Raw genomic sequence first — 27,261 nt, 5'->3', positions numbered from 1 at the left:
TTATTTGTTATCTAGTAGTCTCCCATCCTCCTTCCTTTCAGATTTTACATTTTATATAATAATTTCCCCCTCCAGCTTGCTGTGCCAGCCGCCATGTGTGAATGTTGTCTTTAAGACATAATGGAATAATACATTCTACTGACCTACTCAATCAAAAAAACTGTAAGGCCCTTCCACACTAAAAATCATGATTACAATTGCAGTGCAATCCGAGATTTACACTAAATTTACAAGCGAGCAGTTCAGCAGGTGCGATACGATTCTCGAGAAGTAAAAAGAAAATCCATGGGAAGTTTTTTAAATGGAAGATCACAAAGCAAATAGCTATCTATACAGCTATGCGGTTTGCATGCACTCCCATTCATTTAACCCCATCGCAAACACAGGAAAAATGCAACAGGCACCATGTTTGGAATTGGTTGTGAAACGTATTGCACCACTCTGTACACAACACTGATTATTATATTAATCATGGTGCCCTTGCGCCTTGCAAGAAATCAAATTAAAAGGCATGCAATGTGGAAGGACACCGTGCCTAAGGAAAGGTAGTGAGTGACAAGAGTCCTTAAAGCTTACCACATACATTGACTTTTCTGATTGATTACTGGCATATTTGACCACTTTGATTGAATCTGTTACCAGTGGTCACTGCAGCATATACAATCAGTTGGCTTTCAATCAAACATGTGCAGATTTTCTGATTTGAAGTCTACATTTGCCCATACATCTAGCAATGTATGGGCAGATCGACCAAGAGACAGATCGCTCTCTAACTGAATCTGGGATGTCACATACACGCGTTGGGCTATACGCGGCATCCACTTGGGGAGCAAATAGGGAAGCAGAAGCAACTGGTCACTTACAGCGGTTTTTAAAAAGTATAAGTGTTTTGCCAGATATTGTGTCACGATTTGCGTTTTTAATTCTGATTGGTCCTTTCATTTTTTTTTTAATGTACAGTAATTCAAAAATGCTAGCAAATTCACTCTGTGTAGGTTTTGACGAGCGATTATGCCAGCGTTTATATACTTTTCACTTCCTAAACACTAAAAATGCTGCATGTCCTGCATTTGCGATTTTGGCAATCGCTCCAGGAGAATTTGGCCCATCCATTAACGTTAGCTGAGCATTTAGGGAAATCGCTAGCGTTTTAAATGCCTCCCTAAACACAAAAATCGCTCTAGTGGGTTCCAGCCCCAACTGATGCTACCATGCATTTTAGAAGGTGCCAGAAAAAAAAAATGTAATAAAATTAAAATGTCAAGAAAATAATGATCATGGCATTATTTAAATTATTATTCTAGCGCATACACAATAATATTCACGGTTAGACCTTAAGTTGTAGTAATCAAAAGCACGGAAGTATAATACTTAGAAACAGACTGAAGTGTAGGACAGGATACAAACAATACAACAGTAACATAGCAGACGGTGACCACTATATCTTCTCAAAGCCATCGGTTCAGTGACAACTTCCTGTGACTCAAGCTATGACACAGCCAGAAAGCAGGCACAGGAAAAGAACGCTGTCCTGTACAACATGACAGCACATTTCAAACACAGGAAAGGGACTACATACACCATCATCGGTACAAGGCAGCAGTTGTCACAGCACCTAGCACCGTCAAAACCATAGCATCAGTTACCTGAACACCTCTGAGAAGGAACTTCCACTGTCTGATGTGCAAGCTAAATACAACTTTTAAAGCAGTTACTCCACACACAGAAATGCCAAGCACCAGCCTGCAATTACCATAAACTGTATAAGCTTCTAAGAGGCATATAATCATGACAAGAGTCCATATAACAACCCTGTAAATGTTACAGTAGTAAAATGCATCAACCCACAAAGATCAAACATAAATTAATCCAAGGAATGTAGAGAGGTACTAAAAGCTACTGACATCTAATGCAGAGAACTGCACTTCACACTATGGCCCATATGCAATTCACTTTTTTCCCCTAGGTAATATTTTCACACCTTGTCTTAAAATACCCTTTAAACCGCCAGCAAGCAAGAAAAATACTCAAAATTATTTTGATAGCACTTTTCCACCAACTTTTGGGTACTTTTTCCAATTGTGTAAATGCTGAAAAGCTATTTTAAAGCCAGTGGGTACCACTTTCAAAATCAAAAAGTCAGATACTCACCTAAGGAGAGGGAAGGCTCGGTCCTAATGAGCCTTCCCTCTCCTCTCCCGGTCCGCCACCGCAGGGACTACGGAGGTCTTCGGGAGCACTCGGGCTTCCGAAGACAGGCCGCTCCATACTACGCATGCGCGAGTGCGTCATAGAGGGCGCTCGCGCATGCGTAGTATGGAGCGGCCCGTCTTCGAGAGCCCGAGTGCTCCCGAAGGCTTCCGAAAGCTCCCTTCGGCTGCGGAAGTGGCAGTATTTGACCGAACTGGTCAAATACTGCCACGGGGGATCCTGCGCGGGACCGGGCACCAGGAGAGGAGAGGGAAGGCTCACTAGGACCGAGCCTTCCCTCTCCTTAGGTGAGTATCTGACTTTTTGATTTTTAAAATGGTAAACATTCACTTTAAAGAGAATATGAAAAATGATCTCCTAGGAGATAACTCAGGAGAAAAAGATACTTGCATACAGACCTATGCATGGTAGAAGTTGATTAGTGGTGCAGAAAGGTAATCATGAACTGATATGTGATTATTTCATTGTACATTTGCCAATTTATATTAGGAATACAGGGCACAAGCTAGGCTGGCACAACCTGCTCCACAGCATAGCAAGACCTCACGCATACATAGAGGAAGTTCTTTATGTACCTATAATTACTTCTGGGACTTGTTTGTTTACCATAGGGGTTGATTTACTATGGTTGGAGAACATGACTGATCCAGCAAACATGGACTGTTTTAATAAATGGTTTGCCATTAGGCGGAAAGAGATTAGAACCCTTGCTTGTGTCGAACACTATAGGTGGCCAGACAGCAGACAACTTGGCGGCTGATCGACCATCAAATTATAATCGAATGAAAAATCGGTACCGCCAAGAGCATGCTCAAGTGACAATGCGACCAATTTTGGGCCAAAAAAATTAAAAATGTTTAAAAAGGTCATGCATCGATTAGACATGCTGGAAAATGTCGGCCTGACATGCTCGGTTGAGTGTGCAGTGATAACACCACGCAATAACTGCAAATGATGAACGCAAAGGAAACCCCTGGCAGCTGTCCCCCCTAGTGTATATGTACCCCCCAGTGGGCCCTTCATTAATACTTTACCGCCACTGTGTGTGGATTCATCTTCCACGTTCACACTCCATGTGGATGCCAGCATACTGCATGTGTGTAACATCACACACTTGCCCCATGGGCAATGTGCTAACAACCACGTGGGGCCTTGAACGCAGAAGATAAGTCCAGACACAGAGGCGACTTCGTACAGGTAAAGTATTAATGCAGTGGTACATGTACACTGGGGGACATCGGTGAGGTCACAAGCCTGATTGCCAAAAGCTTTCAGGTGAAATCGGTCATGAATCAGCCTGCTGATTATGGTGGCCAACAGATTGCTCTCCGATCAGATTTGTTTAGAGAGATCTGTCTATTGGTCAATTGTACACTAAAATCACTTACATGTATGGGCAATGACACCTGACACGTGGACTTATGGGAGGGGAGGGAATTGAAAGCTACTGGGAGGGAGCTGGGAGGGGGTGGAATTAGGGACTTACCTCTAATCATGTAGATCTAGAATAAACACAGTGCCTGGATAGTGTTAGGGCCTGTTTCCACTTGTGCGAATCTGCATGCGGTTTCTGCATGCAGATTCGCATAACCAATACAAGTGGATGGGCCGTTTCCACTTGTCAGAAATTCTGTGCGGTTTTGTGTGCAGGACAAATCTGCACGGCAGAGCCATCAGAATTCACATACAACGTATTTAATAGGAAATTCGCATGCGAATTTTACCGCGAATTTGCGGGTATTTTCACAAAATCAATGTAAAAGCACACAGGCACTGACATGGGTAAATTCGCATACTTACTAACATATACGAAATTGTAAAATGTGCATCCGCATGCAAATTCGTTTTGCGTTTTCCGCAACTAATTTGTACCGCACAAGTGGAAACGGCCCCTAATGGTTAAGGGCTCTGCCTCCAATATAGGAGACCTATGTTCAAATCTCGGCTGTTCCTATTCAGTAAGCCAGCACCTATTCAGTAAGGAGTTCTTGGGCAAGACTTCCTAACACTGCTACTGCCTACTGAATGGGCTCTTGTGGCTGCCGAGTGAGCAGCAACTTAGTCACACCTACTATTCCAGAAGGCAATGCGGCTCAGAATAACTAGCGGAGAGGCTACACCAGGAACTGTTTCAAAACATTTGCACTTCATTAGAGGAAGGGGACTGCAGTAATTAAAAAAACAAACATCTTTTACAGGAGTGGAGATTTAATTAATCCAGACAGTCCTTGATTCATTGAAGTGACCCAGTAATGCGATTATGCTTACTGAACTGAGTAACGCCCCATAAAGTACTATGACTTATAGTCAGTTCCTGCCATTACCTCATACACATTAGTATAGTGATGTACTCCCTGGTGACAAGTTCTATGCTGAGAGGACCATCAGCCTAGTCACCAGAACTGGACTCTGATATAGAGGTCACCTCCAACCCACACAGTGGATAGAAAAAGGTGCACAGTGAATGCCACTACATCCACAAGGAGCAAAGGTGACTGTGCTGATGGTGGTCTATCTCCGCACACACCTGGACAACAAGTACCACGCTGAGTGACAGTAGTCTTGGTGCTAAACAAGGCTGTGTTTAGTAAGTTCAAACTTATGACAGAATCACTTTAATAGCAAGTTCTTGATACATGAGGATCTGCAACATCTCACACTCTATAGTGACTAATTCACTGAATCGTCACTCTATTCGGATATGACTCAGGTGAAGGCATGAAACTTTTGCCACCTAACAGCGCATACAAGGCTTGCTGGATCACATATGTCCTAGAACCTTAGGCAATACCCCATGGAGTTGAGTGAAGTAACACATGTCCAGGAAGCAGTGGTGGTCTCTGCTGGGGCTGTCTCCCTTCCTACAGAGCAGAGGCCTCTCCGGGAGTCCTGAGCTGACACATGATCAGGGTCGCACTAATATGGTATTGTCAGCAGAGTCTGCCATGTCCCTTACCACATTCTGCGCCTCCAGGCTGAGGCAGTCTGTGATGTCCTGCATGTCTCTCGCTCCTCCTGGAAACTTCTCTCATTCACCCCGAGCCACACGCCGATCCCAGCTTCTCCTAGCCGCTTCCCTCTCCTCACCAGAATCAGCTGCTTACAGGACGTGTAATCCCCGGCTGCGTCCAGCCATTCATCAGCAGCCTGTCATGCGGGAGAGGAGGGGAGCTGCTGCCTCCAGCTCTCACCTTGCAGGAAGCTCACAGGTGACTCACTGCCAACCAACCCGGTAAGCCTGCAACAAACAACTCCCAGCCGGACAGGTAATTGACCTGCGAGGGCAGCGAGCGCTGGGAGGCTGAAGGGAGGTGCAGGAACTGTGCACACAGGCAGCAGCCAGTTTCCTCTATGTGACTCAGCGCCCGCCCCCTGCACTTCAGAGTTTGCATCACACCTCCCTGAGAGGCAGCACTGCCTTATAATAACTCTAGCAACCTGCTTGTCTCAGTTGTCTGAGAGAGTCTTCTGCCAGGCAGCACCCTCCACAACCTCTAGTCTGCTTGCCAGTGTATGGCCAGTGTGTATACCCAGCCTCATCACACCTCCCTGAGAGGCAGCACTGCCTTATAATACATCTAACAACCTGCTTGTCTAAGAGAGTCATCTCTGCCAGGCAGCACACTCCACCCTCCACTTCCTCTAGTCTGCTTGTATGGTATATACCCAGCCTCATCACACCTCTCTCTGCCAGGCAGCACCCTCCACCCTCCACTTCCTCTAGTCTGCTTGCCAGTGTATGGTGGTGTATATCCAGCCTCATCACACCTCCCTGAGAGGCAGAACTGCCTTATAATACATCTAACAACCTGCTTGTCTAAGAGAGTCATCTCTGCCAGGCAGCACACTCCACCCTCCACTTCCTCTAGTCTGCTTGTATGGTATATACCCAGCCTCATCACACCTCTCTCTGCCAGGCAGCACCCTCCACCCTCCACTTCCTCTAGTCTGCTTGCCAGTGTATGGTGGTGTATATCCAGCCTCATCACACCTCCCTGAGAGGCAGAACTGCCTTATAATACATCTAACAACCTGCTTGTCTAAGAGAGTCATCTCTGCCAGGCAGCACACTCCACCCTCCACTTCCTCTAGTCTGCTTGTATGGTATATACCCTGCCTCATCACACCTCTCTCTGCCAGGCAGCATCCTCCACTACCTCTAGTCTGCTTGCCAGCGTATGGTATATATATATACCCAGCCTCATCATCACACCTCCCTGAGGGAGAGTGTACTATAATACAGTGACTACAGTAACTCTAACAACCTGCTTGTCTGAGAGTCCTCTCTGCCAGTCAGCACACTGCAGCCTCCACATCCTCCAGAGCCTAGTATCTCAATGTGTGGTACGCTTACACCAGGGGGTACTCCTGATGGGTCCAGGTGGTACTTCTGATGGTTCCAGGGGGTATTTAGCCTTGATATACTTAAAGGGAAGGTCCAAGCAAAATAAAAAAATGAGTTTCACTTACCTGGGGCTTCTACCAGCCCCATGCAGCCATCCTGTGCCCTCGTAGTCACTCACTGCTGCTCCAGTCCCCCGCTGGCAGCTTTCCGACCTCGGAGGTCGGCAGGCCACATTGCGTACGTTTTTACGCATTCCCACTAGTGCTGGAACATTAACACATACATTTTACGCGTTACTGGTTCAATGCGTACATTTTTACGCATTGAACCAGTAATGCGTAAAAATGTATGTGTTAATGTTCCAGCACTAGTGGGAATGCGTAAAAACGTACGCAATGTGGCCTGCCGACCTCCGAGGTCGGAAAGCTGCCAGCGGGGGACTGGAGCAGCAGTGAGTGACTACGAGGGCACAGGATGGCTGCATGGGGCTGGTAGAAGCCCCAGGTAAGTGAAACTCATTTTTTTATTTTGCTTGGACCTAGTGAACCAGAGACAATGCATGTATTTTACCATATATATCAGTGGGAACATTAGAGAAAACACCCACCCTGCTTTCTGTATTATTCTTTACTGCTCAGCCTGCTTGTTATCAGCCCTGATAAAATCCCAGACTGAGCATTCAGTCTGGCTTTGCTCAGGAATCATTATAGCTGAGTCTTTCTTCTCAAGCCCAATCCTGCCCCCTTCTGGCTTTTCTATAAATGACTCAGCTATAATGATTCCTGAGCAAAGCCAGACTGAATGCTCAGTTGGGAATTTTATCAGGGCTGATAACAAGCAGGCTGAGCAGTGAAGAATGAAACAGAGAGCAGGGTAGGTGTTTTCTCTAATGTTCCCACTAATATATATGGTAAAATACATGAGGGTGCTTCGTCTCTGGTTCACTTTAACCAAGAATAACAAATTTAGGGTTTTAGAAAATGATAAATCTTATTTAAACAACACCGAATTAGTATTTTAGCTAATTAGAAGCAATAGTAAATGCTTGGAAATTGTTTAAAACCGATTATCATGTACTACGATTAAATATATATTTGTCAAGGGGTACTTGTGATAATGTTTACTATGCTAGGGGTACTTGGTGAATACAGGGTTTTAAAGAGACTCTGAAGCGAGAATACATCTCGCTTCAGAGCTCATAGTTAGCAGGGGCACTTGTGCCCCTGCTAAACCGCCGCTATATCGCCGCTAAACGGGGGTCCCTTCACCCCCAAACCCCCCACTGCGACACTTGGTCGCAGACTTCGTCGCTCCTGGAGGCAAGGCTAACGGCTGCAGCCCTGCCTCCAGTCGCGTCTATCAGCCGCGCATCGCCGCCTCTCCCCCGCCCCTCTCAGTGAAGGAAGACTGAGAGGGGCGGGGGAGAGGCGGAGATACGCGCTGACAGACGCGCGTGGGGCAGGGCTGCGGCGGTTAGCCCTGCCCCAACCAAGAAGCACTCCCCCGCTACACGGAGGGGGATTTGGGGGTGAAGGGACCCCCGTTAAGCCGCGGGATAGCGGCGGTTTAGCAGGGGCACACGTGCCCCTGCTATCTATGAGGTCTGAAGCGAGATTTATTCTCGCTTCAGACTCTCTTTAAAAGGGGTACACACCAATACAATGTTGAGTAACACTGCTCTAGAGCAGTGTTTCTCAACCCCTTTTAAAACCCTGTACTCACCAAGTACCCCCTAGCATACAAATATGAATTTAATCACAGTACATAATAATTGGCTCTAAACAATTTCCAAACATTTACTATTGCTGTTAATTAGCTAAAACACTAATTTGGTGTTGTTTAAATAAGATTTATAATTTTCTAAAACTCTAAATTTGCTATTCTTGGTTAGGTATATCAATCCCGAGTACCCCCTGGACCCATCAGAAGTACCCCCTGGGGTATGCGTACCACATGTTGAGAACCTAGGCTCTAGTCTGCTTGCCAGTGTTTGGTAAATACTCTGCCTCATCACAACTCCCTAAGGTAGCACTGCCTTATAATAACTCTAACAATCTGCTTGTCTTAGACAGTCCTCTCTGCCAGTCAGCACACTCTACAATCTCTAGTCTTCTTGTAAGTGTCTGGTGTATATTGTCTGCCTCATCACACCTCCCTGAGGGGCAGCACTGCCGTATAAAAACTCTAATGCTGGGTACGTACTATGAGATTTTTCTGGACGATTTACTGTCAGATCGATTATTTCCAAGATGTCCGATTTGCTTTCCGATTGATGTCTGAGCATTTTCCAACCGATTTTCGTTAACTTTATTAGGAAATCGATCAGAAAGCAGATCGGACATGTTGGAAATAATCGATTGGACAGTAAATCGACCAGAAAAGCTCATAGTGTGTACCCAGCATAAGGGCTGGTGTTCCAATGAATAAACCACTTCAGCCTATCTGGACGAATATGTTCGTCCAGATAGGCTGTGCTGCTGCAGCTGCGCTGTGTACGCAATCGTGCACGCTCCCGCGCCGCCTGCTGTTAGCCCCCCGATCAGTGAATGGGAATATAGTTCCCATTCACCGATCTAAGTCCCCCGCAGAAAAAGCGACGGTCTTATCAGAGACCGCCGTCTTTCTGCAAAAAAAAAACATTTCCCGTCCTCTTTCTAGTTCCTGGATGCGAGATCGCTCGCATCCAGGACTTTTTTGACTGTGGCCAAATAGTAAACTACACCCACATACATTTTTTATTAAACAATTACATTATATTACATTTAAAATTAGCTGTTTCCCTACCACACCAAATATTACCCAAATACATTTTTTAATTAAAAAAAATAAAAAATTAAATTATGGGCTTGTAAATAGTGATGGACGCAAATTTAAAAAAAATGCACCTTTATTTCTAAATAAAATATCGGCGCCATAAATTGTGATAGGGACATCATTTAAACGGTGTAATAACCGGGACAAATGGGAAAATAAAATACACGAGTTTTAATTACTGTAGCATATATTAATTTCAAACTATAATGGCCAAAAATTGAGAAATAATGATTTTTTTCCATTTCTTTCTTAGTCTTCCTGTTAAAATGGATTTAGAAAAAAATAATTCTTAGCAAAATGTACCACCCGAAGAAAGCCTAATTAGTGGCGGAAAAAACGAGATTGTAGATAATTTCATTGTGATAAGTAGTGATAAAGTTATTGACGAATAAATGGGAGGTGAACGTTGCTCGGATGCATACTTTTTTTCAACACTGTGGGGCTGAAGTGGTTAATCTACACCATGGAACTAACTTACATCCCATAGACTTTACTATCCTCTCCCTAATCCTCCTGCCTATGCGTTTGTCAGTGAATGTAGGAAGATTCAACGGGTAGGTCATTTAGTTGGCACACCGGTTCACACTCTATTTTTAAGCCAAACGGATCCGGTAAAGCAGATCCGGTCTCCGCTTCACCGGATCCCTATGGCTTGATCCACACTGGCAGACGGAACAATGAAAATGGATCTGATCACCGGTCGATCGGATCCGTTTTCACTGCGCTTTCCACTCCAGCAGGTGAAGGAGGGTGCAGCAGCAGGGCAAGTGAGGGAGGGTTAAAAATGTACCCAGGCGCCCCTTGACCCCTCCACTGCCGGTACCCAATGCATTGACGTGCATTGGTTTCAGTTCGGCCGCGGTGCAATGCTGCATCGCACCGCGTCTAGTGGAACCAGGCCCTTAAGCACAGGACAGCTTCACAGGATTCAGCAGGGGGAGGAGCACTTCACAAATCATGCCTAGTCTACACTGCACAATTTGTAGAAGTGCTATCAAGCACTTCTTAATCTGTAGCAGTTTAGGAATGGATTTGCACTTTTCTTAACAGTGGTGCAGTTCTAGAAATTCACACTAAACTACCGCTATTTAATAGGAATTAAGAATTTTCTTATTACATGCAGAACAGTTCCCCCTGCTGGTTAGAACTGTTTAAGAAGAGAAAACTGTTAGTAATGGTTTGATAAATCTGGCCCACTCACTGTCGGTACCCTTTTCTTCTTCGAGGCTATGCTCCCCTCCGTGCTAGGCTAGTTTGGCTCTTGGCACTGATACTTAGCCTGATGTAGTGGTGTATGCTCACAAAACGCGTTGCCCTAGTGCAAATAAAATTCAGTTCATACTATATCTGTCATCCTTAAAGAGAGTCTGAAGCGAGAATAAATCTCGCTTCAGACCTCATAAATAGCAGGGGCACGTGTGCCCCTGCTAAAACGCCGCTATAGCGCGGCTTAACGGGGGTCCCTTCACCCCTAAATCCCCCTCGGTGCAGCGGGGGAGCGCTTCCTGGTTGGGGCAGGGCTAACCGCCGCAGCCCTGCCCCACGCGCGTCTGTCAGCGCGTATCTCCGCCTCTCCCCCGCCCCTCTCAGTCTTCCTTCACTGAGAGGGGCGGGGGAGAGGCGGCGATGCGCCGCTGACAGACGCGACTGGAGGCAGGGCTGCAGCCGTTAGCCCTGCCTCCAGGAAGCAATAAATCTGCGACCTTTCTACGACACTCTTTTGCGGGGGGTGGGTTGGGGGTGAAGGGACCCCCGTTTAGCCGCGGGATAGCGGCGTTTTAGCAGGGGCACACGTGCCCCTGCTATTTATGAGCTCTGAAGCGAGATTTATTCTCGCTTCAGAGTCTCTTTAAAGGACAACCGAGGTGACATGTGACATAATGAGATAGACATGTATATGTACGGTGCCAAGCACAGAAATGACTATACTGGATTCCTTTTTTTTCTTTCTCTGCCTGAAAAAGTTAAATATTAGGTATGAAAGTGACATTTTGTGTCTGGGTCGGACTATAGCATGGCCCTCACTGATGAGGAATTGCAACCATAAAACACTTTCCTGTCAATAAATGGCTTCTGAGAGCAGGAAAGAGATAAAAGGGGTCAATAATTCATAGATCTAAGCCCTGGCATACTTCAATGAAGGTGTCATTGAGCAGAAACAATGAAACAGAAAAATCGTAAAAAGTAGATTCAAATATAAAATAAAACTGCGGGATATCTAAAAAGTCATTTTTAGGAGAAGAAGATAGATACAATTGTTTATTTTATCAGTTAATTTTCACCTCGGATGTCCTTTAAGGTAAGTCAGCTTTAAGTCTTTATTTTATAATTTTAATGTATTTTTTCCCCCTACTGTGTCTATTACCATCCTGTGGAGGGTGGCCTCCTGCCAGTAGAGATGGCCCGAGCAGTTCGGCCGCAAACTTATTCACGCGAACTTCGGTGGTTCGCGTTCGCGGTGAACCTCGAACTATATGCGAGTTCGACCCACCCCCTATACTACATCATTAGGGTCAACTTTGACCCTCTACATCATAGTCAGCAGACACAGGGTAGCCAATCAGGCTACACTCCCTTCTGGAGCCCCCCCGCTCTTATAAAACACAGACAGCAACCGCCTTTTAACTCACTCGTGTGGCTGCAGTAATTAGAGAAGGGAGAGAACCTGCTGACATAGGGAAAGCTTAGTTAGGCTCTTGTGTTAGGCTTGTTGGGTTGCTCCTTCTTGCTGATACTTATTGCTAAAAAGCACTCCTCATCCTCAACAGCTCTTTTGAGAGCTAATGTTGTTCTTGTAATCTATTTTTTGTGTGTGTGTGTCCCACAGACACTTGTTACATATACAGCCCTGTCAGTCAGTCGCAGCTGCTGGACCTTGGCCCCTTGGTAATTCCTACTGTGCCACTGCCAGGCCCAGCACATTCAGTGACTACCTGTGTGTGTGACAGCTGCACATTTGTAATACCAATCACTGCATACCCACCTTTTCAGTGCACCTACCTACCTACGTGAGCGCACGCAGTGTTATATACCAGTCAGTCGCTTCACCTGTTCATGGTACCTGTGTGTGTGACAGCTGCACATTTGTAATACCAATCACTGCATACCCACCTGTTCAGTGCACCTACCTACGTACGTGAGCGCACGCAGTGTTATATACCACCAGTCACTGCACCTGTTCATGGTACCTGTGTGTGTGACAGCTGCACATTGTATTGATACCAGTCACTGCATACCTGTTCACTGCACCTGTGTGACTGCACATTGTATTAGTCAAGTCAGTGCATACCTTTCACTTTATCCCCCCAATATGGGCAAAACAGGCAGAGGCAGGCCACCCGGCAGGTCTGTTCGAGGTCGTGCTGTCGTGATTTTGTGAGGCCCTGGACCAAAGTACAGTGTTCAGAAGGCGCGTGCCATCAACCCCCAAGATTGTCAGGACGTAGTTGACTATTTAACACCTCATCTTCCTCAGCTTCCGCACGGAAGCGTGACATATCTTCCTCCTCCTGCTCTGATTCTGGCACCCCACTCAGTCGGCTGCCACCACCAAAGTGCCATCACCCCACGGCTCAGTGGTGTGGACATTTTTTTGTGTGTCTGCCTCAGATGTGAGCAATGCCATCTGTACTCTTTGCCACCAATAATTGAGCCGTGGAAAGACTAAGACCCGCGTAGGGACAACTTCCTTATAAAGGCACATGATGACAAAGCACAAACTGCAATGGGATGACCACCTGAGGAAAAGCAGCACACAAAAGCAAAGCCACACACCGCAGTGGAAGATACTAGGCCGCAATTATTTCTCACAAAAGGCGATACCCAAACTGTACCATGATGAACTTGAAAGGCAAGTGGTGTCATCTCTGGCACACAGCATTGGGTCAAGGGTCCATCTGACCATGTGGTCTGCAAAGCAGGGTCAGGCCTGTCTGAAAGACCAAGTCAGTCCTCACACACAGCATCTCTGCCTGCACGCCGTGTGACTGCCTGCCCCAAGACTAAGTCGCTCCCCACACAGCATCTCTGCCTACAGGCCGCTTAACTGCCTTCTCCGCCACCACCAACAGGGTCCAGGACTCCAGGCGGATTCCTGAATTCCTAAGGCCATATAATCATTTTTCTGGTGCGTGTACATGCCTGCCTAATTTTTCTGCCTGCACTGCGGCTGCAACAACAAAACAAAAGGCATGTACATGTGTCAATTCCCCTTCGTGATTGTTACCTTGCCGTGGTGAAGGGGCTTGCATATCATAATGAAGCAATAACCGCCGGCTATATGAGTGCCTCAGGGGGAGGGGGGGAGGCGGCACACCCAAGATAATATGGTCGTTGCTTCATTGTGGACAGACTAAATGCGACCAGCTGGACAGTCACTGTTGTTCTGTCATTGAGCTACCTCAGCCCGGTGACCATATGGGCTTGAAAACCGCTATCGCCTGCACTCTGGCCATGGTGCACACCAGTCCAGCACGGCCGTCACTACACAAACAGCTGTTTGCGGTGCGTTACACAGTGAGTTGGTCTGTCAGTGTGAAGCAGTACACTAATTACACTACCTGAGTGATGTATACACATGCAAGATGTTTTAAAGCACTTTAGGCCTCCAATTTAGCATGCAATGTGATTTATGCCCTTAAAACGCTGCTGTGCGTCAAATCTGGATTTTCCCAAGGGACTTTTGGCGTGTATTCCACTCTGCCATGCAAAGACTCAGATGTTAGAACCCCTGAAACATCTTTTCCATCACTTTTGTGGCCAGCATAAATGTTTCTAGTTTTCAAAGTTCGCCTCCCCATTGAAGTCTATCGCGGTTCGAAAAGTTTGCGCGAACCGAACTTTCTGCGGAGATTCACGTTCGAGGTTCGCGAACCTAAAATCGGAGGTTCGAGCCATCTCTACCTGCCAGTTGTTCCAGTTGTCAGGTTTCAGCCTATTTTTCACTTAGAGAGCAAACAAAGTACTGTGCTGAACCCTGTACCATACTGCATTAAAATTAAATGCATTTACTGCATTAAATTGCAAGGTGTTTTTTTCTAGGAGGAGAGAGGGGAGGCGAGGCCAAGTGGCAGAAGCGGAATGATGCAGGGACTTCAGGGCCGCTTCGTGGGACAAGACTCCGGAGGTAAATATAACTTTTTATTACAGCAGTGCAGATGGATTTTTCTTTTTTGGTTGGAGGTCCTCTTTAAGGACACTATTCTACTCTACAGTGTTAATATACCACTACTTCTACTCTGTCGATGGATGAGTGAAGAAACTACTATATATTTTATGGCTACTGTCCTACTGTATAATTAAAGTAGAGAAGACAAGACATACTGTATAATATGCAATGAATATGTAGATCAGAGCTATCGAACTTCATGGTCATGGTGAGGGGGACTGACACAACAAGTAATCTGGGCAAGCAAGTGCAGCCCGGGGCCCACATCCGGCCCTGATGTAGATCAAAGGACAACACATAAGTGGAAGCAAATTATTGACTATTATTACTCCTTCTGAATCACGTGAATTTGTTTACATCACATGATACAAAGTGATCTTATGATAAAGAGAGTACATATGGGGCTGATTTATCAGGTCAAGTACAAAGAAAATTGAAGCAGGGTGGAGCATCAGACACAGAACGATTATATTGTGCTTTTCTCCTGGCAGACTCAAAGTGCCAGAGCTGCAGCCACTAGGACGCGCTCTATAGGCAGTAGCAGTGTTAGGGAATCTTGCCCGTGGCCTCCTACAGGCTAGATGCAGGCTTACTGAGCAGACGGAGTCGAGATTCAAACCCAGGTCACCTGTGTCAGAGCCCTTAATCATTACACTATCCAGCCACTGCATCAGGACAAAATAACCCAAGAGTTTAACAATTCAGACTTGATACATTTCTCTACCCTAAAATGTCCCCAGACTGTCCTTATAAAAACAACCTCAGTGAGGTTTGCGTTTTAAAATGCAGCCGCAAACGGTCAGGGTTAACCAGCTGAGCGGTCTGGACGAGCTCAGCTCGTCCAACACCGCCAGCGGCTGCCGCTCAGGCCCTGCTGGGCCGATTTTAATGAAATAAAAAGCAGCACACGCAGCCGGCACTTTGCCAGCCGCGTGTTCTGCCTGATCGCCGCTGCAGCGCGGCGATCCGCCGCGTGCAGCGGCGAAAGAGGGTCCCCCCAGCCGCCCGAGCCCAGCGTAGCCGGAGCAAACAGTTCCGGCCAGCGCTAAGGGCTGGATCGGAGGCGGCTGACGTCAGGACGTCGGCTGACGTCCATGACGTCACTCCGCTCGTCGCTATGGCGACGATATAAGCAAAACAAGGAAGGCCGCTCATTGCGGCCTTCCTTGTTTATTATGGGCGCCGGAGGCGATCGGAAGAACGCCTCCGGAGCGCCCTCTAGTGGGCTTTCATGCAGCCAACTTTCAGTTGGCTGCATGAAATAGTTTTTTTTTTATTTAAAAAAAACCCTCCCGCAGCCACCCTGGCGATTTAATCAGAACGCCAGGGTGGTTAACTTGATGTCACCCACCTAAGAGAAATGGGCTTGTACTTGGTGATGAGGGCCTTTGCAGCACTCTATTATACAGTGTTACCAGATCTTCTGTAGCATTGCATAACAACAGCTGAACACTGGGAGCATTGTTGACTGAACAATATCAGTAATGTCAATGTAAAATGAATACAGTCACTACACTAAAGGTAGCCATACATCAGTAGATTATGGGCAGATTCGACAAAGAGACAAATTTATCTCTAATCAAATCTGATTAGAGAGATTCGCGTCTTTGTTGAAGCTGTCCATACACTGCAGGCTGATTCCCGTCCAATTTCAGCATGAAATTTTCAAGGAATCAGCCAAGCCCGCCGCGTCTGCCCCGCCGCTGCCCCCCTGACACAGGACAGGTAATGTATAAATGCACACGCAGGGGGGGGGGGGGGCATATTTATGCATTGGGGGCAGCGGCGGGGGTTTTGTCATTCGTAACGAAATCGGCCACTGTACACCGCCGCACACCCGATCAACCAACTTCGGCCCGACATCTTGCATCAGGCGCAATCAAGCAATGCGACTAACTTCGGCCTGAAATTGGTTGCATTGTCAGTCAGGCATGCACTTGGTGGCACCGATTTTCAACCAATTCGATAATAATCGAATTGGTTGGTCAATAGTCCTCCAAAGTCGTTAATGTACGGGCACCTTAAAGGTGTCTTGTGAATTAACTTTGTCATTTTGTACCTTGATAAAATAAAGAGAACCCGAGGTGGGTTTTACAAATCCTAATTGCATACAGAGGCTGGGCCTGCATATAATGCCCAGCCTCTGTTGCTATATTATCTCCCTCCAGGCCCCCCCTGCGCTCTGCCCCCCAACGTAAACCGCCGTGCTAGCGACACACACCGTGTCACCAGCAGGCTGTTTACATGTACACTGTCACTCTCGCTGCTCTCCCGCCTCCTCTATGTCGCTGCTCCCCGCCCGCGTCCCTTTCCTCCAATCAGCGAGGAGAAAAGGGACGTGGGCGGCGGCATAGAGGAGGCGGGAGAGCAGCGAGAATGACAGTATACATGTAAACAGCCTGCTGGCAGCAGAGCGCAGGGGGGAGATAATATAGCAACAGAGGCTGGACATTATTTGCAGACCCAGCCTCTGTATGCAATTAGGGTTTGTAAAACCCACCTCGGGAGTCATGTTCTGACATCCAAGATCTAAAATTATACTTAAATATATTCTGTAACAACTTTTTAAGAAATAGTGCTTACATGAGTGTCAAGGGACTAGCAACTTTTGATCAAAAATAGTCTTAGTTCATTGTTCAGGACTATTAATTATTAGTAAAGGAGAATAGGGAACTATACCAATCCTTGCATAATTTTTACCTTTGATGCTGCCGTTCAAGAGAAGTACTTTTTTCACATTGGTAATTGGGTAAGGATGGGATAGGGAGTGAAGTTTGGACTTCAAACAGAATGCTGTATCAGCCTCTGTCCGCAGCACAGAAAGCAAGTTCCCTCTGGTATTACAAATTTATCACACAAAAAGGGTTTATGTGCAAATTATTATTGCTTTGTTCTTGCTATTTCTGGAAAAATACTCAGACTTCCTTGAGGAACGTGTAGACCTCCTATGCAACCTAACACTGGAACACCCCAGATGGATTGTTCTTGGAAATTTCAATACATGGGTGGACGACTCCTCCTCACAATTTGGAAAAGAGCTACCTCGTGCCTTACATGAACTGGGCTTCCTCCAATCAATCAGCTCTGCTACTCACAGGAAAGGTCACACTCTGGACCTTATATTCCATACTGGGCTGTCAATAGCCAATGTGGAAATTAATCCTGTTGCCTGGTCAGACCATCACACTATCCACTTCTCCCTCTCAATACCAGCCGTCAAACACCAGGTCAAGAATCAAATAAAATATCGCCGCTTAAAAGGGCTAACACCTCAACATATCCGAGATAACCTTAGCTTTGATGAATTGACTGACTCCAGCTTGGACCCTGATACTCTGGTGTTTAAATACAACAAATGTGTGTCCTCCACCTTTGAGACCATTGCTCCTCTGCGCACCAAATATCTTACTCCACACCATCATGCACAGTGGTTTGATAACGCTATAAAAGAGCTGAAAAGACAAGGCCGAAAACTTGAGAGGCTGTGGCGCAAATCTCAGTCCCCAGAAGACAAACATGCCTTAATCTTCCACTTGAAGAGCTACCAAAAGGTAATCACGGGAAAAAAATCATCCTTTCTATCACAAGAGATTGCAAATGCAGTTAACAAACCAGCCCAACTGTTCCGCACAGTGGAAAAACTCTGCAACCCAGCATGTCAAAAACTTAATATCGAGTCTTCAAAGGACCTCTGTGACCAATTTGCCCATTTCTTCACAGACAAAGTCTCCGCTATAAGGTCCGCCATCCAATTTACAGCATCTGAGCCTAATATAGCGCCAAAGACCATTAGCAGAGACAACGTAACACCTTGGTCAAACTTCAAAGAAATTGATGAAGAAGTCACATCAAGCATCCTCCTTCACGTCCGCCTAACTACCTGTGACCTGGATCCTGGCCCAACACAGTTCATGTTGAACTGCCCCGACCTGTTCGTACCGGTATTCCTCAAAATTGTTAACTGTTCCTTACAATCAGGGATATTTCCTGCTTTACTGAAGGAAGCAATCATCAGGCCTCTCCTCAAAAAACCCTCCCTGGACCCAGATGCAATGACCAGCTACAGACCTGTCTCTAACCTCCCCTTTCTGGGAAAGCTAATTGAAAAAGCTGTATACCTCCAGCTAGAAGCCAGAATCCTACAAAATAACAGTTATGACCCATTCCAGTCTGGCTTCAGGAAACACCACAGCACTGAAACTGCCCTCATCCAAATATGCAACCACCTGCTCATGGCAAGAGACAGAGGAGAGTGCTCGATCCTCATACTGCTAGACCTTTCTGCAGCCTTTGACACAGTTGACCATGACATCTTGATAAACAGGCTACAGGAATACTGCGGCATTGATGGCATAGTACTTCAGTGGTTCCAATCCTTCTTGAGTGGCAGAACCCACAAAGTGTCTATGGGGCCCTTCCTGTCCACCCCTGTAACACTTAAGTATGGGGTGCCCCAGGGCTCAATCCTCTCTCCCCTGCTTTTCACGATTTACATGCTACCGTTGGGAAAACTAATCCAAAAACATGGCCTGACATACTACTGCTATGCAGACGACACCCAACTATATCTTTCCTTTAAGCCTGGTGTGACAGACCCAACTCTAACTATAAACGCCTGCTTACGTGAACTACAGCAATGGATGAATGACAACTGGCTGAAACTAAATTCAGACAAAACTGAAGTCCTTCTGATTGGAGGGCAGAGCATGATAACAAAACAACTTAACTTGCAGTCTTCACCACTGGGAATAGGAGGCACGGATCTACGCAGCTCTGATCATGTGCGTAGCCTGGGAGTTCTAATTGATGGGGATTTAAACTTCAGAACTCAAATCTCTGCTGTAATGAAATCATCCTATTTTCACCTGAAGAACATTGCAAAAATCAAGCACCTCATACCCCCAGAAGATCTGCCAACCTTAGTCCACGCCTTCATCACATCCCGACTGGACTACTGCAATGCTCTCTACACTGGCCTTCCAAAAAAGGCCTTGTACCGGCTACAGCTGATACAGAATACTGCTGCCAGACTACTAACCAACCAACCCCGTCACTGCCACATAACGCCAGTCCTGCATTCCCTTCACTGGCTACCTATAGAATGGAGGGTCCTATTCAAGATCGGCCTACTGACATTTAAATCCCTGAATAATCTAGGCCCTGGATACATGAAAGATATGTTACAGCTGCGTAGCAATCCCCGCATTCTCAGATCCACAGGTTCTAATAATCTAGTCATACCCAGAGTCCACTTAGAAACTTTTGGTCCCAGAGCCTTCTGTCATGCTGCCCCTACGTTTTGGAACTCCTTACCTCAACAGATCAGGACAGCCCCATCCCTGGACGTGTTTAAATCCAGACTGAAAACCCACCTGTTCAGTTTGGCATTGGCAGAAATATAACTTTTGTTGTGTGAATACTTCATCCTACTACCAATTACTGAATCTGAGAGAGCCTAAGCGCTTTGAGTCCTATGGGAGAAAAGCGCTATAGAAATGGTATTGTATTGTATTGTATTGTATTTTGTTAGCTCCTTTGAGGGACAGTTAGTCACATGACAATGAACCCTGTAAAGTGCTGAAGAGGATGACCACAGTATATACAGTAGAGTCTCCTTTATCCATCACAGGCGGGGATTGCCTGATGCAGCATATGTGTGGTTCCCGGTTGCCTTAGCGGACCTGAACTCAGAACTTCATCTCAGCGCTAAAAGATAAGCGACAGCATAATAACCTTTAAATAAAAACATTTCTTTGTTACAGCTGATACAAATCCTACAATAGATCTGCAGTGTTTCTACTTCCTGCTTTCATGGAAGCAGACATATTGTTAACATTGTGTGCCTTTCAAATGAGCTTATCTGCCGTATCTGCTGTGGGACGTCAGGTGACACAGGGGAGAGATCAAATTACAACTTGTGATTACACAAATGAGGCATAGACACAAATGAGGGGGAATTAGACAGGCTAAACTCTCTAAACACATAGAGGGTGCATATCTCTATGTTTTCCTTCTGTCCTGTGCAAGAGTTGAGGTCCACTTTAAGAAGTCAAGTAACCGTCCTTAAAAATAACACTAACCTCCCCCCAGGGAATTAACTTCACAGTGGTCTGCAGCAGAAACAGTTTACACATCCACTGTTCACTTCTTGCAGCTCCCAGCTGCTGTGCAGCATTCCTACGGCCCCGATGTGTCATGTGACTCAATGCAGGTCAGGCGACAACCTGGGGAGCCCTAGGAGGAGGACACTGGAAGCTGCAAGAAGTGAAATGGACGGTGCCCGAAGGATGCATAAGTAGTTTCTTCTGCACCTCCATTGTGTCCTGCCACGCATGCCAGTTAGTTGAGACTACCGGATGCCTGAGTTCCAGTGAACCAGGACTCTACTTTAAAGGGAACCAGAGATGAACGATTCACACAAAATAAACATATCAGTTGATAGCTTGTAAAGAATAAATGCTCTACCCGATAATTTTGCCACTCTGGTGTGCCTTTTTGAGTGCTTTTTATCCATTATTGTTCCAGGAAATATCCAATATGGCCGCCGGCTCATATCCCTTCTGCTTCCAGGTTATGAGGTATTCTGGATGTGCTGTCTAGGCTATATGAGACTATAGACAAGCAGGGCTGCTGCAGGCTTTCATCTGTGTGCTTTCAACTTCATATTCTGGTATGCTGTGTGGCTGCCTGTAGGAAGTGTCTCTCATAGTAATGAAACTGCATATAGTAGATAATAATGATGACTGGCTGCACAGACAAAGCACACAGATCACACAGCCACACTTGTCTGTTAGACAGAGATCTTTCCTGCAGCAGCAGCCCCTCCCATTTCATCAGAGCTCTCAGTATGTAAAGCAGGAAATCTGAGCCAGGAGGTGGCAGGCTTGGGCTTGAAAAGACTCCATAGAAGAGTGACTCAGCTATAATGATTCCAGGTCAAACCTCGACTGAATAGTTGGTGGATTCTTATCACAGTTGATAACAGATAGATTAGACTGAGAAGAATAAAACTAAAAGCAGGGTAGGTGTTTACTGTCATGTTCCCACTGATAAATGTAATAAAATACATGAGGGTGCTTCGTCTCTGGTTCTCTTTAAATCCATAATAATAATAGCAACAGCATTAATAATTATGGGGGCAAGAGTGGCAATGGAGGACAACAGATTGAAGATGAAGTGGGGGCAGAGGAGCTCAGGGAGGGGCTGTGGGCATGTGCAGTGTCAGGGTTGGGTACCTCAGTGGATACTCACATATACAAAGCCTGCTGGAAAACATTTCTCCAGGGCACCTCCACTGATTAGTTTGGAAGTGCTGCTATGCAGGAAGTGACATCACTATCCAGAAGACCACTGTAAGAAGGGTATTGATATTTCTAAAACTGTGTGTTAAGCATACAAGCTGCCCATTACATTTCCTACAAGCTCTCTATGTATACATATTTAGTGCTAGAGGACTGCTGTGTATGTACTGTAAAGTTGCATACGCCATACGGCAGTATATTTCCATGTCTAATCATATCCATGAGAGGGTGCTATTGCTCAATTGTGCTCAGGGATGGGGACCCATTAGAATTTTTCTGTGGGGACCCCACACTTTACCATATGCTAGTGCAACATGGAACCCAGGCTATGACGTGTTTGTGGCTTCACATTTCACACCCCTCATATAGAATCCCAGACACTCTCCAGTCCACCGAGAGCCCGGGTAAGAATGCAGCACACTCAGGGCGGGTGACAGGGGGACGCACTGACTCTTCGGTTGAGACATCTAATACACACAGCCAGACAGCAGACTTGAACAATGCTGCTTACATGCAGATTGCAACTGAGAAAATGTTAAGTAATAGAAATGAGCGTGTTATCAACATTTCTAGCAAGAATTTGTCGGCTGCTGAAGTATCAGTTCTAAATAAGGGTCTCGGATTTGTTCCATCTAGCAGCATCAATATGTTTAACGTGAAACTTGATCTGTATAAATATACTAGAAAGATGAAGTGGAGATTATGGCATAGTTTAAACAGACCACAGAGAGGATTATTGACAGCTAATGCTTCTCAGATTGACATCAGTGAAAAGATCCCAGATCGTTTGAAATCAAGGAGTAAAGCTGATCCTCCCTTAACGTGGATCTGTTTGAAAAATTGGTGTTGAAAGAAACTGAGAAATCAATCAGAACCATTAAAGGAAGAAGACAGTACAACATGTCTAAGGCTGAAAGTACTGCTCTGAGGGATTTAAAGGGGAACTCGTCTATAATAATTAAAAAAGCTGACAAGGGGGGGGCAATTGTAGTGCAAGACCGGGCAGATTATATTAAAGAAATTAAAGGACAACTCACTGACATTAATATGTATAGACCGCTCGCAAGGGATCCCACCAACCAATTTAAAAGTGAAGTGGACACATTACTGGATGGGGCAGCAGAAACAGGGATCATTAGCAAAGAGTTGGCAATTTCATTAAAAAAAGAAACTCCAAGAACCCCAGTTTTTTATACCTTGCCAAAGGTGCACAAGGATTTACTGCACCCCCTGGACGACCAATAGTATCAGCTGTTGACTCCCTTTTGGAACCCCTGGGCATTTATGTTGACTTCTGGTTGCAACCGATTGTGAGATCGAATGTTCGGTGTCTGAAAGACACTACACATTTTCTTAATACATTAGGTCAGATGGATCACAGGGAGATTAAATATCTTGTAAGCATGGATGTGGTTAACCTTTACAATAACATAATTCATGAGGAAGCTTTAGCATCAGTGAAGAATAAGCTTATGGTTGATAATAGCGTATCAAATGAGATGCTTTTGTTTATCATGTCCATCCTTGAATTTAGCCTCTCTCATTCCTATTTTAGGTTTGGAGACGAACATTATCTGCAGACCCTCGGCGTGCCAATGGGAGCCCCTTATGCCCCTACGGTGGCAAATCTAGTAATGTCCGACTTTGAGGACATCCATTTTTTGGGTGATGAGGCACCCGGGAGCATCCGAGGGTACTGCAGATTCATAGACGACCTGTTCTGTGGATGGACGGGATCTGAGGAGGAGCTTGGCCTGTTTTTCCAAGAAATTAACAGGAAACATTCCACCCTTAAATTTAAGATGGAGTATAGCGCGGAGACGCTTCATTTCCTTGATGTGGAAATTAGAAGGAAAAGCGACGGATTCGAAACCGATTTGTATCGTAAAAGCACCGATAAAAATGTTTTTTTATTGGCCAGTAGTTGCCATCCGAGACCATTGATTAATGGTCTCCCTAAGAGCCAGTACATTCGGTTAAAGCGTATCACGTCTGATGATGATATGTTATATTGGAGGCAGGCTGAGCTCCTCACTCAGGATTTTGTAATAAGAGGGTATGATCAGAGAAGATGTGAGGAGTTAGCAGTAGAGGTGGGAGCTATGAATAGGGAAGCACTGAGAACTTATGGTGTACAGAAGGATGATAATGACACTAATGTAAATTTTATTACGACATTTTGCAGGGAGTCCTCGATTCTGCGGGACAATGTCCTCCAGTTTTGGCCACTGGTGGAGGCGGATCCTCTGCTTGCCCAGATCTGCCGAGCACCCCCTAGGTTCGTCTACCGCAAGGGTAAGTCCATTAAAGACCAATTGGTAAGGGCGGACATTGGGAGATCTAAATGACCCCGCCAGGTGTTTTTGGGTACCCCTAGGAAAGGGACCTTTCCATGTCTCAATTGCCAGCATTGCAATGGCATCATAAGGGGGCCCAACGTACAAAGTACTAGATCGGTTAAGCCGGTTCCTATTAGAGATTTCGCTACTTGCGATTCGACGGGTGTTGTGTACTTAATCAAATGCCCTTGCGGTCTGTCCTATGTTGGCCAGACCTCAAGGGACATTAAAACTAGACTCAACGAGCATAAGAGCAACATTCGCCACCCCGAAGCGTGTAAAAAGAAAAAGGATGAGGAGAAAAAACGGGAATATCCCCTCGCACGCCATTTTGCGGAATTTAATCATGGCGTGAGCCAGCTTCGATGGCAGGTACTCGAAGTGGTTCAGCGCCAAGAAGGTAGAGAATTTAGGAGTGCGCTGTTGCGGCGTGAGGCTTGGTGGATGGACAGGTTGGGGACGCAGTCCCCCAGTGGCCTTAACGAGGACTTCAGTTTAAAGTGCTTCTTATGATAAATGGTTGTCTTTTCAGGAGTAAGGGTTAATGTTCTGGAAAAGTTTTGTGCCCGCCCCTTAATGCTTTGGAGGGGTGTGTCAATATGTGTGTGTTTTATATGAAGGTCTAAGTTTGTTCAGATGGTTAAGCACTTGAGAAAGGGCATGTAGCCCGAAACGTTGTGCTTTTGTGTCTGCTGTATAACCGCATGCATTATTACAATAAATTCTGAAGATTATTCGCGCAAGGGTTGAGTCCGGAATCGATTGATTGTGTATGGACTGGATTGCTCAATTGTGCTCAGGGATGGGGACCCATTAGAATTTTTCTGTGGGGACCCCACAGTTTACCATATGCTAGTGCAACATGGAACCCAGGCTATGACGTGTTTGTGGCTTCACATTTCACACCCCTCATATAGAATCCAAAGACATAACAACGAAACATGCAAAACTGGATCAGAACCATATTGTATCATGCCTGAAGAAGAAACTTAAAGTTCCAAAAGCTTGCAAAGAAGTCTTGTACAGTTGATCATTAAAGGTATCACCTAAACAGCTTGTGTTGTTATGTCTTCGGATTCTGTCCATGCCAACGCCGGACCACATACAACTGGCTACTCCCAGTCCCCATATAGAATATGTAAGAGTCATGTTCATGTCATGAATTTTTAATTTCTGAGTTCCAACTCTGCAAGTTTACAAAAGAAAGAAATGTAATGCCAAATAACAAGTCAGGTATAGGCAGATGCATACTAACGTGTAGCTTTTCTCTGAAGATTTTGTAGTACCTCGCTACAGAATTCCTGGCCTGTTTGGTTTTTGGTTATCCAGGAGAAGAAAAATTAAAGCTACGTTTTATAGAGTAACGTGTCACCGGAAGCAGAAATGTACAGAGAGCACATAAAATATATTTCCTTCTTAAAGGGAATTTGAGACAGGGAAATGGATGATGACATACGGTATTTATTTCCTTTTAAATAGGGCAAGTTGCCTGGCTTTCTTGCAGACCATCTCCCTGTACTTTTAGCCATAGTCACTGTACAAGCATGCAGATCAGGTGCTCTGACTGAAATCTGACTAGTTTAGGTGCATGCTTGTTTCAGGTGGGTGATTCAGAAAATACTACAGCCCAAGAGATCAGCAGGACTGCCAGGCAACTGGTATTGTGTAAAAGGAAATAAATATATCTGGCTCCATATCTTTTTCACTTCAGGTGTCCTTTAACGCCTCTTTCAAATGGAGGCTGAACTGTGAGCTTGTCAGGCAGTTTAGCCACCTTGCAGCCGCCCATGAGCACCTTTCAGCTAAATATTCATGCAGCCCAATGAAAGCCTTTGTATTGCTACACATCATTGTTTGACGTGTGGTAGTGTTATCTGGGGAAAAAAAACATGACGTCTCCTCTGTGTCTACTTAATGTGGGGTTGTTCTGTCAGCTGAAGCCACGCCTTCCTGCCTGACTTTTACACACACACAGATACACACACACACACACACACACACACACACACACACACACACACACACACACACACACACACACACACACACACACACACACACACACACACACACACACACACACACACACACACACACACACACACACACACACACACACACACACACACACACTGTAAATATTTCCCTTCCTTTATAACGGCCCGTTCCCACCAGACGATTTTCCTGCTGATTTCTCCAACGACTGGTGACTTTTTGAGTAATGAGCAATTGTTTCTACGACCTTGCAACATGGGTACAGGCGCACGATAACAAGAATGACGTTTAACGACGCACGCCTATAACTCCCGTCACGGCGGATCAGATCTTTAAGATTCCCGAGGACTCTGTGCAAAGTACCGCGATCGCTTGTCTTCCCGTTAGTGGCCATCATGTAACATCGCATGACGTCACAAGCAGGAAGAGGAATCACTGAACGATCGTTGCCAAGGGGAAGTCGAGTGGTGAGTATTCAGCTTAGAGCTGGTCCACACTAGGTCCGGAAACGTATCCGTGGCTGCGTTTTTCAAACCTGATGAAAAACGGAGTCCCGGATACTAATGTTTAAAATAGCAGCCAGCCTCACCCAAGTAAAAAACGGATCCGTCTGCGTTTGCGGGGATCCGTTTTGAAAACCTGAACGGAAGGTCCGGATCTGCTGCATTTTCACGCAACGGATCAGGACCACGGATACACGCAGGGGTAGTGAAAGCAATGAGAAAACGCATCTCCAGCTTCACAGGCAAAAAACGGATGTGAAAACGGATAGCCTGAGCTTTATGATTGGCCCAAAAAATCCTCCCACTCCTTCCTAATGATAGAGACGTTTTCTGTGAGGGAAAAACCTGAACGGAAACTGATACAAAACTGATGCACTTTCATCCGTTTGCAGTACGGTGGGTACTTCCCCTGATCCGGACTGCAGGGTCCGTCCTGCAACCGGGTCTAGTGTGGACCCAGCCTTAAGCCTGATAGGCAGCATTGCCATCTCTTCCTGTGCCATGTTTGTGTAGTTCTTGTCTCACATTTGTAATTTACGCCCCTCACTCTTTACTATCCAGCACTGCATATGTTGGCACTTTATAA

At 45.7% G+C, this 27,261-nt stretch overlaps 1 protein-coding gene across 24 annotated transcripts in view; it reads right to left on the bottom strand.

The window, feature by feature from the left end:
• The window catches only part of LRRFIP1 (LRR binding FLII interacting protein 1), a 217,465-nt gene that overhangs the window by 110,104 nt on the left and 80,100 nt on the right, over positions 1 to 27,261 (bottom strand). The window contains exon 1 of one of the 24 annotated variants that reach the window (XM_068245341.1): positions 5,168 to 5,553. The exons of the other annotated variants lie outside the window; for them this stretch is intronic. Within the exon in view, the coding sequence (XP_068101442.1) occupies positions 5,168 to 5,212 (45 nt within the window). The 5' untranslated portion in view covers positions 5,213 to 5,553. Of the gene's footprint in view, positions 1 to 5,167; positions 5,554 to 27,261 lie in introns of those variants that run through there. 24 annotated transcript variants of the gene reach the window in all.

Source organism: Hyperolius riggenbachi, chromosome 7, assembly GCF_040937935.1.
Source record: "Hyperolius riggenbachi isolate aHypRig1 chromosome 7, aHypRig1.pri, whole genome shotgun sequence".
NCBI classification, from domain to species: domain Eukaryota; kingdom Metazoa; phylum Chordata; class Amphibia; order Anura; family Hyperoliidae; genus Hyperolius; species Hyperolius riggenbachi.
This window is presented reverse-complemented; position numbering and strand designations above follow the sequence as displayed.